This window comes from Rhinatrema bivittatum, chromosome 4 (genome assembly GCF_901001135.1).
Source record: "Rhinatrema bivittatum chromosome 4, aRhiBiv1.1, whole genome shotgun sequence".
Classification (NCBI taxonomy): domain Eukaryota; kingdom Metazoa; phylum Chordata; class Amphibia; order Gymnophiona; family Rhinatrematidae; genus Rhinatrema; species Rhinatrema bivittatum.
In genome coordinates this window covers 14,523,295-14,538,906 of record NC_042618.1, presented here as the reverse complement: position 1 = coordinate 14,538,906, position 15,612 = coordinate 14,523,295, and the positions used below count along the sequence as shown (strand labels likewise).

Sequence of the window (15,612 nt, the reverse complement as noted above, 5' to 3'; positions counted from 1 at the left end):
CACAAAACCTTGATTCACTGGAATAATTGCTTGCAACTAATCAATCATCTTCTATCCAGTCTCAGCCTTATTCTCAACAACAACAAAACCGAGATCTTAATTATCAATCATGACGTTAATAACAATCTAATATACCCAGCTGTCCCACTCATTTCTACCACTCCTATAATTAATCACTCACCATATGTACGTGATCTAGGCGTCATGATAGATAATCAGCTTAACTTCAAAAAATTTATAAGCACCACCACTAAAGACTGCTTCTATAAACTTCTTGTCCTGAGAAAATTGAAACCACTTCTCCACTTCAATGATTTTCGGATGGTTCTACAAGCCATTATTCTAACAAAAATCGATTATTGCAACTCGCTCCTTTTTGGTCTCCCTACCTCATCCATCAAACCCCTCCAGATGATTCAAAACTCTGCAGCTAGAATCCTTACCAATACAAATAAAAGAGACCATATAACCCCCATACTAAAACTCCTCCACTGGCTGCCTATTAAGCAAAGGATTCTCTATAAAGTATACACAGCAATTCATAAATCTATTTACAACATATCCCCACTCCACTTAAGTACCCAACTTCGTTTTCACTCTTCATCTAGACCTATCAGAGGAGCTTATAAAGGCACACTCTATGTTCCTTCAACAATATCCTTACATCAGAAACGTACCATCTCTTTAGCAGGACCCGTCCAATGGAACATGCTCCCGCCAGACATCCGCCTTGAGATCTGCTTCGCTTCCTTCAAAAAGAAAATTAAAACCTGGCTCTTTAGCCAAGCTTTTCCAGAACTTTGATTATTTTTTACCTCCAGCTATCAAGATTTTCTCACCATCGCAATCCCTTCTGCAGATCACATTTATCTTAGACAATTACGCCTTATTTTATGATTTGGTTTCTCAAAGAGACTATACAATTTTCTCAATGTTATTTTTCGAACCTGTTTTCCATGTTTTCCAAGTTCTATAACCTTGTTATATGTACCGCCTCTTGGCGTAATTTTTATGTTTCAATGTAAACCGATGTGATCTGTATTTTAATACAGGAACACCGGTATATAAAAATCTAAAAATAAATAAATAAATAAGTGAAACTACCGTATTTTTTGCTCCATAAGACGCACCTAGGATTCAGAGGGGGGGAAAAAAAAAAAAGTAGTGTGCTTAACCCAGCTCTGTTCCCGGGCGTCTATGTGTCTTATGGAGCAAATTAGGGGAGTGCATAAAAAATGTTTTTGTCCCCATTCAATTTTCGGGTCTGGGGAGGGCCATTTCGGTCCACTCCCTAGATCAGAAAACTTTAATCGTTCTCTTTCTGTGGGAACCCCCCCCATCCCAACCCTTTAAATTTAATTAACTACACCCCCCCATCCTCCTGACCTGCCAAAAGTCCCTGCTGGTCCAGCGGGGGGTCCGGGAGCGATCTCCTGCACTCGGGCTGTCGGCTGCCAGTAATCAAAATGGTGCCGATGGTCCTTTGCCCTTACTATGTCACAGGGGCTACTGGCGCCATTGGTCGGCCCCTATCACATGGTAGGAGCAATGGGCCATGTGACAGGGGCCGACCAATGGCACCAGTAGCCCCTGTGACATAGTAATGGCAAAGGACCATTGGCGCCATTTTGATTACTGGCAGCTGACGGCCCGAGTGCAGGAGATCCCTCCCGGACCACCAGGGACTTTTGGCAGGTCTTGGGGGAAGGGGGGGGGGGGGGTTGTAGTTGTGTTTTGTTTTGTTTTTTTTTTATATTCGCTCCATAAGACGCCCAGACATTTTCCTCCCACTTTTGGAGGGGAAAAATACGTCTTATGGAGCGAAAAATACAGTAATTCTGTTTGTGCCTGAGTGCTGCTGCCTGATTAAAGGGCACAGAAGGGCAGAGAGAAACCCCTTCCCATGTCATGAGAGGAGGCCGAGCCAGGCCTGTAAAACCCCAAACCCCCTTCCACCTTTACAAAATATTGTTAAATAGCCACATGTGTGTGTTTTATGAAAGTGTTTGCCCTTTTTCTCTTTGATTTTTAAATCCATTCCTTGGTGTTTGATCTCCCTGTGAGCTGCTGTGGCCGCTCGCTGGTCTTCCCCCTCCAAAGACCCTGGCCGGCTCGGGGCAGAACTTGGCAGAGAGACCTGCTCACTGCTGCTGTTGAATGCCTGAGAGCAGTGACTTCACCGCTGCCCACCCTGGCGCTGCCATGCGACTTTAAAAACAAGCAGGGGATTTGGATCTCGTAGCGTTCATAATACTACCTCTGGTACTGTTCCTGTTTACGCAGCGGAGACCGTCCCCGCTCTGTGCAGCTAGCAATCTGATCAAGACCCGCAGACGAGATGGAGAAAGAGGCTCCAGGGCCGTGACTATTATAGGAACTGATTAAAATAGGCCATGATTGGGGAGAACCAGTTTTGGGATTTAAAAGCCGCCTCAAACTGTGGGTTTTTAGGGGGGAGTAGAATTTTGGCCACTTTAAATGAACAAAAGGTTCTCTTCCTTCTAAGAATCAGTGTAAGAAAGGAAGAGATTTAGTATTTCAAAGACTACTAAGTGAGCCAAGAAGCTACAAAGTGAGGGGGGTGGAGGGGAACCTGTAAAACAGAATTTTAGTTGAGCTGTTAGAGTGCGCGACTGTAAAGCAGTGATATCTTTTCCTAATCTTAATCAGCTGCAGAAATCGGGCCTGTGCTAGATGATCGAAGCAGGAAGTGGGGCGGTTGGGTGAGGGGTAGCTTGGGTACCCCCTATTGTCCACAGTAAGAGTGGCATAAATACAGCTACAGCTCACCTTGACACTAAAAGGTGGAGTTTAAAAGCCTTGCACGAGCAAAAACGGCCACAAACGAGCGTAAGTGGGCAGCGCGGGAGCTACGTGAATTAAAAAAAAAATAAAATCCCGGGAACGGCGTGCGTACATTGAGGTAGGCGCGCCCAGGAAAAGGCAAAAATAGGGCAGGGCATGGGCGTTCCAGAGACAGAGCCAGCCCGGACGCGCGTAACTCCAAATCCCCTGTACGTACCCGGATCAGTCCAGGCTCCTGGGTTTTGCCTCCCCACCAGCAGATGGAGACAGAGAAAGCTGTGCCAGACTCTGCCATATATACCCGGGTGCTACCCACAGTCTGCCAGTATTACTCTGTCTCCAGCAGATGATGGGGTTGCCAAACTCACAGTCTGGGATAGTGTACTTAGTAGTTAGGTTTTTTTCCTTTTTTTGCTGCTGTTCAAAGGTATAAAGGTTTTTAGTTTAAAAAAAAAAAAAAGTAGTTTTGAAAGGTTAGTCAGGATCTCCTTGTTGGTTGTTACCGGTGTGAACATCTCAGCCTCCCAGGGGGTCGGCAAGTTCTGAGGGGACTATCCCCCCTGGTGTAAGGCAGCTGTGGCAGGGGCTTTGCCTAGTGCAGCAGACGCACTGGGGATACTGGGGAGCCCGGATCACTCACCTCAGCATCACCAGCCAAGGATCATCTTGGCAGACTGGCAAGTTATAAAAAAATAAAAAAAAGTTTTCTTCCTTGCTCTCCATTGTATCTTTGCTGCGGCTGTGTGAACGCAGCTTTTCGTCACGTGTTTTTTTCTTGCTGTCTGTCGGGCCTGTCTCGAGATGCCGCGAGGAACGGCTTGCCGCGCGTTTGTCCCGAGATGGGCTTTGTTCCACCTGTCTCCCCGGTGGCGAGGGTTCCTCAGTGGGGGCCAGGGGGTTCGTATTCCGCAGTCGGGCGGTATCGCTGGCATTAGGGGAGCTCCTCCTTTCTCTGCCTTCTTCCTTCCTGCTGAGCGCGAGATACGGCACCATTTTGGGTGCCTTTTTGGCGGCGACTCAGGTTACGGCGGGGGAGGGGAATCTCTCCTCGCGGCTTTCTTCACAACAGCCGGCACTGAGGCCGCGATATTGAGCGCCAGCAGAGCCCACAACACAGGGAGATGCCCCTGATACCGATTCCGTTGATTCAGACTGCTCGTTTTCGTCAGAGTTTGTGTTGGTCATGTATAAAGCTTTTAAGGCCCGGAAAGCCAGCAAGAAACGCGCTATTCCGGTTCCGGAGCCCTTAGATTCGCCTTTTCCTTCTCCTATGCCCCAAAAGAGGGTCGTGGCGCAGGGGTCCGAGGGGGCCCCTAAGGAGAAGCGTCCCTTGCGAGCCTGGATGCCGCAAGTGGATACAGACACTTCTTCAGACACTGCAGATCCAGATGAGCAGGATTTGCAGGACCAACCCCCGAGGGGGGGTAGAGAGGGACGGGGACCAGCAGCAGAGCGCTGCATGTGGTTCTCAGAGCATCGAAGGTGATGATCCAAAGGTTGTTCGTTTATTCAGAAAGGAGGAGTTGCTTCCTCTCATTCCCCCCATTTTGAAAGAACTGGGAATAGACGCTCCTCAGGAAGAAGCGCGATTGGGATCAATGGATCCGGTGTTATTGGGCCTGAGGGGTCTGGCTACTTCTTTTCCATTTCATTTTTCTGTCACGGATCTGCTGTTTCACGAATGGGCACCCCAGATTTGGGGTTGAAGGTCACTAAGGCAATGGACAAGCTCTATCCACTTCCTGAGGAGGCGTTGGAGATGCTCCGGGTTCCCAAGGTGGACACCGCAGTTTCAGCTGTGAAGAAAAGGACCACGATTCCAGTTACAGGGGCGACGGCCCTGAAGGATTTCCAGGATCGAAAGTTGGAATTGCTTCTTAAGAAGATTTTTGAGGTCCCTGCACTTGGTGTCCGAACCGCAATGTGTAGCAACTTTGGGTTGAGAGCTGGTCTTCGAAGGGTGCAGCAACTACTTGCGAATGAAACTCTATTGGAGGAGGAATCGCTGCAGTCGGGCCGCCTGGAATCGGTGGTGGCCTATAGTGCTGATGCTATGCATGATCTGCGCACGTCGGCCAGGTCGATGGTGTCCGCGGTTTCGTCCCGTAGGTTATTATGGTTGTGAAACTGGTTGGCGGATGCTTCCTCGAAGTCTCGTCTGGGCTCCTTGCCCTTTGAGGGCAAGCTGTTATTTGGAAAAGAACTTGAGGATATGATCCAGTTTTTGGGAGAGAATAAGTCGTATCGTTTGCCGGAGGACAGGCCACGGTCCAGGGGGGCCTTTTCCTCTCGTGCCTGGTTTCGGGGAGGTCGGCATTCTCATGGTAGATGCTTTGGCAGGCCAAGTTCCGCTCAGTCCACGCCAGTTGGTACGTCCCCTCAATGATGGGCGGCCGGTCCATTCCTCGGTTCCGATGGTAGAAGGCAGATTGTCCCTGTTTTACGAGGAATGGGCCAAAATCACAACAGATCAGTGGGTACTCTCTGTGATAAGACATGGTTACGCTTTAGATTTTGTCCGCCAGCCTCGCCCTCAGTTTCTGGTCTCCCCATGCAGGTACGCCACAAAGCGTCGGGCAATAAAACAGACGCTGAGCGCCTGATCGACCTAGGAGCTGTTATCCCGGTTCCTCCGGCGGATCAATGAAGAGGTCGCTACTCCATTTACTTTGTTGTGCCAAAGAAAGAAGGATCCTTCAGGCCCATTCTCGACTTAAAGCGCATCAACAGGTGCCTGCGGATACCACGCTTCCGGATGGAGACATTGAGGTCAGTGCTTGCTTCGGTGAGGCCGGGAGAATTTCTCGCTTCTCTGGATCTGACGGAGGCATATCTGCATGTCGGGATCAGGCTGGATCATCAGAAGTTCCTGAGATTTTCCATCCTGAGGTGCCATTACCAGTTTCAGGCCTTACCTTTCAGACTTGCTACGGCATCCCGGTTGTTCACCAAGATAATGGTGGTGGTAGCGGCTCAGTTGCGCAGAGAGGGATGATTCGTCCACCCATACCTGGACAATTGGTTGATTCGGGCGAAGTCAGAGAGACTCTGTCAGGCCGCAGTTCAGCGAGTGCTGCAAGTACTGAAGAATCTAGGATGGGTGGTCAACTTTGCCAAGAGTCATCTCATGCCTTCCCAGTCGTCGGTGTTTTTGGGTGCGTTGTTCGACACCCAACAGGAGTGAGTCTTCTTAACGCCCGACCGCATTTCCAAGTTGCAGGTTACTGTACAAGCGATCGCCGATAGTCTGGGACTACTTGCAAATCCTGGGGTCCATGACTTCTATAGAATTGGTTCTATGGGCCTTCGCTCATATGCACCCCTTGCAATCAGCCTTACTCTCCCGCTGGAATCCGGTTTCCGAGCAGTTCCACCTACAATTGCCTCTGACGGAGGCTGCTCGCTCCAGTCTGGATTGGTGGCTCATTTCAGACAATTTGAACCGGGGGGTTCGCCTTGGTTTTACTGGATTGGGTGGTGATAACTATGGATGCCAGCCTGTCAGGCTGAGGAGCAATTTGTCTCCGGCAATCGGTACAGGGCCGCTGGTCCCCGACAGAATCTCAGTGGTCCATCAATCGTCTGGAAACCAGAGCGGTTCGTCTGACGTTGTTGGCTTTATCTCCACTAGTCAGGGGAAAGGCAGTCAGGGTGCTGACCGACAATGCGACCACGGTCGCATACATCAATCGCCAAGGAGGGACGAGAAGTCAGCCAGCGCTGGAAGCTCAGTGGTTAATCGAGTGGGCGGAACAGAATCTCACATTGCCGACTCCAGCAATGTGTCCCACATTGCTGGAGTCGGCAACGTTCACGCGGATTTTCTAAGTCTGCATCTTCTCGATCCCAGGGAATGGGAGTTGGCAGACAGAGCCTTTCAGATCATTTGCGAAAGATCGGGCACTTCATGCCTGGATCTGATGGCGACGTTCGCGAACGCCAAGGCTCTGTGTTTGCCCGTCGCAGAGAAACGGGAGCAGAGGTCGTAGATTCCCTGGTTCTGCCCTGGCCGACCTCTGTCCTGCTATATGTGTATCCCCCTTGGTGCTCAGACGGATAGAGAGTCATCCGGCCGACGTGATCTTAGTGGCTCCTGAGTGGCCGCGTCGCCCATGGTTTGCGGACCTAGTCAATCTGGCGGTGGAAGGACCCTCTGAGATTTCAGTCTCTTCCGAACCTTCTTCATCAGGGACCTGTCTGTTTCGACCAGGTCAATCGCTTCTGTCTAGCGGCTTGGCTTTTGAGAGGAGGCATCTAAAAGACAAAGGTTATTCAGACGCGGTAATAACCACTCTGTTGCGTTCACGGAAGACTTCCACCTCTCTCTCCTATGTTCGCGAGTGGAAGGTATTTGAGTCATGGTGTGTAGACCGGGGAATTATGTCCACGCAGGCATCCATTCCTGACATCTTGGCTTTCCTACAAGCAGGTTTAGCTAAAGGTCTGTCCTGTAGTTCCTTAAAGGTACAGGTGGCGGCTCTTGGATCTCTCTGTGGTTCCATTCAAGGGACAGTCTTAGCGGCGCATTCTGATGTCTCTCGTTTCTTACAGTGGGTGAAGCATTTGCGGCCGCCGGTGAGTTCGCCATGTCCTTCCTGGAATCTTAATTTGGTCCTTAGGGCTTTGTGTTCGGCGCCGTTTGAGCCCTTGCGAAGAGCTACGTTAAAAGACCTCACGTTGAAAGTGGTGTTTTTGATGCGATTTCATCTGCTTGGAGGGTGTCCGAGCTGCAAGGCTTGTCGTGCAGAGAGCCGTTCTTGCGGATTTCGGACTCTGGTGTGTCCCTGCGAAAGGTTCCTTCTTTTCTTCCAAAAGTGGTTTCCGCTTTTCATTTGAATCAGTCTGTGGAGCTTCCGTCCTTTTCTGATCTGGTTAGGTCGAATCAGTCTTCCAAGGATTTACGGAAGTTGGATGTTCGGGCGTTGCTGTGTTATCTTGAAGTAACTAATAGTTTTCGGGTTTCGGATCACCTCTTTGTTCTTTGGAGTGGTCCCAAGAAGGGTAACATGGCATCCAAGACCACGATAAGCCTTTGCCTGTGGGGATTCGGACACATTCAACAAGAGCGCAGGCAGTTTCCTGGGCGGAATACCAGCAGATTTCTCCACAGGAGATTCGCCGAGCGGCCACATGGACAACATTGCATACCTTTGCAAGACATTACCGGCTGGATGTGCAGACTCCAGATGTGGATGGTTTCGGTGCAGGCGTGCTGCGTGCGGGCCTTTCCGGATCCCATCCCCGTTAGGTAAGCTCTGGTACATCCCAGGAGTCTGGACTGATCCGGGTACGTACAGGGAAAAGAAAATTGGTTCTTACCTGATAATTTTCGTTCCTGTAGTACTACGGATTAGTCCAGAGTCCCGCCCTCTGTGGATACTGCGGCAGTTAATGCATAGACATAATGGAGAGTCTGCGCGTTTTACTTTTGGATTTATGCTGATCTGCAGATTGTTCAGTTTTCGGGGGTTCGGGTCACAGTTGGGGGTTAGTGATCTGGTTCTGGTTCCTGTATATAGTTAGTTTGTTGAGCCATACTGCTTTGATACTGAGAAATACTGGCAGACTGTGGGTGGCACCCGGGTATATATGGCAGAGTCTGGCACAGCTTTCTCTGTCTCCATCTGCTGGTGGGGAGGCAAAACCCAGGAGTCTGGACTGATCCATGGTACTACAGAAACGAAAATTATCAGGTAAGAACAAATTTTCTTTTTTCCTCAGCCGGCGTATGTTACACTCGCCACTTTTCTAAAGCTCCTCATTGTAAGTGGGCAGTTTGATTCGGGAGCTGGCTTGGGGTTAGGGGAAGTGATGTTACACATTCGGTGGTATCCATTGTAAAATTGACATCATTTAAGAATTTTAGACCTTATAAGTGATGGAAAGGAGTTGATTTGTACAATGCAGAGACTACAGAGTGCAAATCAATTCCTCTTGTTAGGCTTTTCATCGCTTATAAGGTCTGAAATTCTTTAATGATGCCAATGTTACAATGAATACCTCCTGAATGTGTTTGTAACACCAACCCACCCCGATTCTAAGTGCCCCCTTACAATGGTCCATATATTGAGTGTCAGACCGAGCCCTATAAAGTCTCTCTCTCCCCTCCCCCGATGTTCGCCAGACTCCTGCGCCTAATGAGGAGCTGTAGCAAAGTGGTGCATGTAAGATATGCGCCTGGAGCTGCAGACATGCGCGTGAAGAGCATTTAACAACCTAAGCGCGTAGGTTGTAAAATAGTGCGCATTTTTCTGCGCGGCGAGATACGCATGTTTATGGGCGCAGGCGCGGCCCTTTTAAAATCTACCCTTTAGTGAGTAAAGAAGACAGGGAAATTCTAGTGTAGTTTTTCTCCATATATTCCAAACTGATTTGACAGAGGAAGCCTTATTTTCAGGCGAAACAAGGGCCCCTTGTCGGGGTAGAATCAAGGGAAAGAGATTAGTTAATTTCAGTAAGGACGGGAGAGTGCGCTGCACTTATAAATACCAATAGTGCAATTATAAACACCTAGAATATGTCTGGTCTTGTGTGATTATCTGGTTTGTGTTTATATTTGTCTATTTATAAGCTGTTAATAAGTGGTGTTTGTATTTTTGGCTTTGCATATGTTTTGAGAATATTGAAAAGCTTATTTTAGATTAATATTTCTACTAAAACGAATATGTACCAAGCTAATTTTTGCATTTAAAAAGTCTTGTAAAATTTTGATAAATCTTCAGCCGTATGGTTCCTTTGTAGTGTGAGTCCCCTAGTAAGCCAGTGTTCTCCTTCCGTCAGGCATTAGAGTATTATATGTGAGTGCGGTGAGTAAGTGCAGATTTTAAAAGCAAAGTTAAGACAAAAATGAAGACACGCGTCCAAAGCAGCAGTCGGGAATAAGTAATTCCAGCTGTCTGGGGCATTATTTATTTATTTCGGATTTTTATATACCGACATTCTCAATACAAGTATCGAATCAGGTCGGTTTACATATAACAAAACTTTCGCACAAATGGCGTTACATGGAACAGCGTTTCTTAACATATAACGTATAACATATAGCATTTAGCATATAACCTATAACATATAGATATTAATAATAAATTAAATTAAATATTACATAGATAATAATAATAGTAACTCGTCAACAGGACGTAGGTAAATATTCGGCATGTTTATAGCACGAATAAATATCTAGAAAAAAATTAAAGGGTAGACTAAATTGGGATTTGAGGCATGCTGGAAAAAGTCGCCATTTCTTTATCACGAGTAGGCTAGCTTTTGAAGAAGGTAAATTCAAATAACTCATTAGCAATGCATCTCCCTGTTAGGTTGGAGCGTTCTCCTGCTTCCTTACCTTGGTTCTCTTCCTCTCTGCAGGGCCACTTCGCTTCCGGGTTGCTGAACGGCTATCCCCTCTGGAAGGACGTGTTCACGGTGGGATCGCGCAACGGCTGGGCCGCCATCGGCACGAGCTCCTTCGAGCTGGCACAGTTTGATAACTTTTCAGTGGAGGCCAGCTAAAAGCCCCCCCCCCCCCCACCAAAAAAAAAAAAAAAAAAGAGTCCATCTGGTAAATGAAGCCACTCGGTGACGTTCAGGTTGTTTGTGAGCTGCCGCTCCAGTTCATGTCTGCTCAGATCGCTACATGAGAAACCGTTTGTTCTGTTTTTAAAACACCCGTGCAGAGGAATAGGATACAGAGCACAGGCGGCCTTTTCACAGGTCCTGATGGCCTTGCCTAAGGTCTGCTAATTTTTTTTTGTTATTGGCTGCAGAAAGAATCTGAGTTTTGTATTCTGTTTTTGCTCTGCAATGATAGTGTAAAGAAGTGATTTTTTTTTTAAAGCAGTAAACAGTCGCACTGCAGTCCATAATCATTGTTTTTAGTAACGCTGCAATACCCCTGTAAAATGCTTTTTACTTTAAAATAAAGCAGTCTCAAAACTGCTTTTCTAGCTCTATTTATAAGCTGGGGATCAGGCATGAGTATGGTGTTATACAGAGAGTCTGAATCAAATTGCTTCAGGAAAATTCTAGTTTGCCCACCTCCTCTGTAATCGCCCTGCTGTCCCAAGAGCTACTGAGATGATCGCCAGCGAGCTGTATTCCCCTGGATGCCTGCCAAGGCATGAAGTCGCCTAAGGTGGAATTACCATAAATGAAACTTTGCCGTTAAATAAAGTCCTTTTTATTTACATATATTCTGTTCCTGCAGAAGGAATACAGAGCGCAAAGCTCAGGGCCGGGTTCAGACCTCTGACCATGATACAGTCACAGAAAGGAGATGGCCCCAGCTTTCTAGTTCATGTTCCCGGGGGACTGTAGCAGGGTGCGAAACCATTTCATTTTGAATCTGTAAACTTGGCAGATATGAACTGGAAATGACCATGCGGGCAACCTGAAGGTCTCGCTTTTAGACTGATTTTTATCACTAGAATGATACTTTAGGAGGGTGAAGTCTGTAATGTTTTACACTGTATCCGCTTAGATTCAATGGTACGTACTAACTGTTGACCGGTTGGATGTTCCGATTTCTGAATGGGATTTCATGGAAACGCCTGGACTCGGCACAAGGGTGTTTCGCACACTACAAAGCGCAGATCTGCAGCGGAGATCTGTGAACGAAGCACTCCCCATTCTGAAGCTTGGTTCTTTTCATGTTTCTAAGTCCAAGGTCCTAATGTCTTGTGAAAATGCAGTCTTTAGTGTGTGAAGGGGATGCTGCTTTTTCATTCTGTTCTGAGTTGGGGACCTTGCCTGCTCTTTTGAATCGGATGTGCAGTCACCTGCCTCTGGATCAGCTCTTCAATGTCTGGAACCAGTTAGATCATTTCAGTAGAACATGCAATGGGCCTCTCTCTTTTTTTTAAACAATAATTCACTGAAAAATTTCAACCCAAGGAATCCACAGTTATTGTGAACGCTAGTTACAAAGATCAACTGCTTATGCCTAAAGATATGGCTGAAACGTTCCACGCTCTGTCTGTCCCAGTCCCTGTTTCCCCGCTGAGTTCCGGGATAGGACAGACAAAGCAGCTCCTGCATAAATTGTCACTGCACTCCCCCCTGCTCCTGGTTAAAGGCAATAAAAACAGGCCCAGAACACCCTGGAGCTCTGCAGGATTTCCTGTGCAAAATGTTTAGCTACTGTAATAACCCGGAATATGTTTGATGCGACATATTAACATGAAACAGATCACCTGGCCCAAAACAAACTACTGATATGAAATTGAAGGCAGTCCGTGTGCCCTGTCTCTCCCAGCAATTCATGAATGCTTCATAGTGCAGATCTGTTGTCTGCCCCAGAAATATGCTCTGCAGTCCCTGTTGTCCCATGACTGATCCTTTTGCTGTACTGAAAAGCAGTGGTTTTCCAGGCACTTCCCCCACCCAAGAGCCAGGGGGGAACCTGGGAGCTGTGGAGCCGGGGGGGAAGGCAGCACGAGTGGCTTCAGTTACCGCACTTGGGAATAACGGTGCCTCTGCCGCGCAGCCCCGTTACAGTGCACGGAGCAGAGCTGTATCCAAAAACCCTTGCCCAGGAACTCATCCCGAGCACTCTAGGGCGTGAGTAGCACAGCCAGCCTGCAAATCTTGAATCTGCTCATGATCTCGGCGTGCGGGAGAGAGTGGTGTGCTCGGGTGGGGGCGCACGGGACTGCCAGCCCCTGATGTACGACTTTTATACGTAGGTGCAGGATGGAGAGAGATGCTTTCTGAACTGGCACTTACGCCAGTGTCCCTTCTTGTCGCTCTTGGGGGAATTTCCTCCAATTGAAAGACACAACGTGCCTTTTTAGTATAAATAAGATGTTTAAGAGGATTCTGGGCAATAATCGTGCACTTTATGACTTCTTTCGAATTGTAGATTAGCGTAGTGTTCCTTTTGTGCTTTCGCAGTAAGTAATAGCCAGAACTGATAAATTGCAAAGTGCACCTTGTACTAAGCTACCTCTTCACAATGCTAACAAAATGTCGGGCAGTGGGGTAATGTGAAATTTAATGTATGTTCTAGGCATGCTGTCCCGGGATTGAACAGTTAAAGTACCAAAGCATTTTGAAAGAGAGAACACTGGAGAGAATTTGTTTTACTGTCTTTGTCTGTTGAAAGCTTCTGGAATCGCTATGAGTAGCTTTTTTGTAGTTTTTCTGATATAACACTCCTATATGAAGGGACCACACTGCCACAGGCTTGGTGGGGAGGTTTTATGAAAATGTTATGTTAATAGAACTGCATTTGAAAAAGTCTGTGTCTTTTAATTTTCTTTGCAATAAACTCTCATTGATTGTATGTCCTTGTTTTCTCTTTTCTGAGGCCAGGCCTTTTCATTTCAGATGGATTTTGGTGTTTGCCATTTGTACTCTTGTAGTTGATTGGGTGACCATGAGCCCTACAGTTGGCTCATGGACACCTATCAACTAAAAGACTACAAACAGAAGACAGCTTATTGGCCTATTAGTAGGTGCTGATCTCCTGGCACACGTTGCTTCAAGCAGTGGCGATTGTACACATTTCTCTAGGTCTCTGGCACATGCTGGATGGATCCACACTGTGGATCCATCAGGTCTAGAGGACGTGTATAAAGAGGAGGCAGCAAAACACTGCACGGAGCGGCAGTAGCCACAGAGGCATTCACGGAGCGGGATGCCAGTGGCCAGTGGCTGGTGTTCCACCTTCACGGAGCGGAAGGATGGAGGGCTGCCATCTCCAAATTAAAAAAAGAAAAAAAAACAAAAACAGGGGTGGGTTTATGGGCTATAGGTATTACCAATTATTAGGCTTATTCAATATTTGTTGATAGTTAATGAGGCTTTCAATGCATACTTCACTTTCAATGCATATCCAGCATAGCTCTCTGCTTCAACAGCAGGGGAGAAGAAAAACTAATACTTCACGCATATCCAGCATAGCTCTCTGCTTCAACGGCAGGGAAGAAAGTCTGATGATACGTGCATATCCAGCATAGCTCTCTGCTTCAATGGCAAGGGAGAAGAAAAACTAATACTTCACGCATATCCAGCATAGCTCTCTGCTTCAACGGCAGGGAAGAAAGTCTGATACTACGTGCATATCCAGCATAGCTCTCTGCTTCAATGGCAAGGGAGAAGTAAAACTAATAGTTCACGCTTATCCAGCATAGCTCTCTGCTTCAACGGCAAGGGAGAAGTAAAACTGATACTTCACGCATATCCAGCATAGCTCTCTGCTTCAACGGCAGGGGAGAAGAAAAACTGATACTTCACGCATATCCAGCATAGCTCTCTGCTTCAACGGCAAGGGAGAAGAAAAACTTAGCTGCTTCAACAGCAGGGGAGAAGAAAAACTAATACTTCACGCGTATCCAGCATAGCTCTCTGCTTCAACAGCAGGGGAGAAGAAAAACAACCAATAAGGGCTGAATAACATAGTCTGGGTAAAACAAATAAGTATGGGTGTAGCTTGCTTGTTGCGGCGGTTACTTCCCCTACTACCCCTAACTAATCAAGCTTGATATTTCACTTGGATGCAGCTCCATCACTGCTCTCTGCATTAATGGTGGGGGTGAAAGGGAAATAGAACCAAGGGTTGCTAAGAGCCACGAGAAACAGATAAGTATGAAAGGAAAGAAGTGTGAGGCTTGCTGGGCAGACTGGCTGGGCCGATTGGTCTTCTTCTGCCATCATTTCTATGTTTCTATGCTAGCATGGTATCAGTGCAATGCGTTTGAGCCAGCTACTTCAGGTCACAGATCCCCTACTGCTTATCCTAGACAAGTTACCCAGGTCCTCAACAGGCTGACTCGATGCACAGTAAAATGGCAGTTTCACTGTTAAACTGCACCAAGTGAGCTGCTACCCTGTGGAGCTTTTGGGAGATCCACATTACTTCACTCCCATTGCTTGTGAACCACAGCTTATTGTTTTGACCTGGGGGGAGTCCCTTTTAAGGTGCATCAGCCTGGTGGTGGAGGGTGGCAGCAGTTTATGCTAGGGATGGCATAAACTCCAACAGGATAAAGATCCTGCAGAAGACATTCACAGTAGAAGGAAATTCCATATATGACGGGGAAGACTATAGAAGTGGCGGTATACTACCATCCACCTGACCAAAATGAACAGATTGATGATAAAATGCTAACAGAAAATAGGAAAGCTATCAAATTTAGCAGCACAGTAATTGGAGATTTCAATTACCCCAATATTGACTGGGTAAATGTCACATCAGGACATGCTAGAGAGGTAAGGTTTCTAGATGAAATAAATGACTGCTTCATAGAGCTGCTGGTTTGGGAACTGATGAAAAGGGGGAGCCATTTTAGATCTAATTCTTAGTGGAATGCAGGATTTGGTACTTGAGGTAATAGTAGTGGAGTTGCTTGGCAACAGTGATCATAATGTGATCAAATTTGCCTTAATGGCCGGAGGGAGAACATTAAGTAAATCTACTGCTCTAGCATTCTATTTTCGATAGGGAGATGTTGCTAAAATGAGGAAGATAGAAAAAAAAATGAAAAGGTGCAGCTACAAAGGTAAAGAGTTTACATCAGGGGCGAACATAGTATTTTTAAACAATCTTGAAAGCCCAGACCAGATGTATTCCACGCGTTAGAAAAAGTGGAAGGAAGACCAAATGATTTTTGGCATCTTTAAAAGGTGAGGTGAAAGAGGCTGTTTTAGCTACAAGAACATTTATTTATTTATTTTTAATTTTTATATACCGATGTTCCTGTAAAGAATACATATCGCACCGGTTTACAAGGAACTGAACAGTCGCCTCCAGGGCGGGAGTACATTAAAACAGTCGCCTCAAGGCAGAATACATTAACACAAGTATACAGGAAA

General features: G+C 46.8%; 1 protein-coding gene across 4 annotated transcripts in view; it reads left to right on the top strand.

The window, feature by feature from the left end:
* Positions 1–13,081, top strand: part of GALC (galactosylceramidase) — a 111,544-nt gene extending 98,463 nt beyond the window's left edge. For all 4 annotated transcript variants that reach the window (XM_029597727.1, XM_029597724.1, XM_029597726.1 and 1 more), the window contains one exon: positions 10,168–13,081. In XM_029597727.1, coding sequence (XP_029453587.1) covers positions 10,168–10,311 — 144 coding nt within the window. In that variant the 3' untranslated portion in view covers positions 10,312–13,081. The remainder of the gene's footprint in view (positions 1–10,167) is intronic.
* The last annotated feature ends 2,531 nt before the right edge of the window (positions 13,082–15,612 follow it).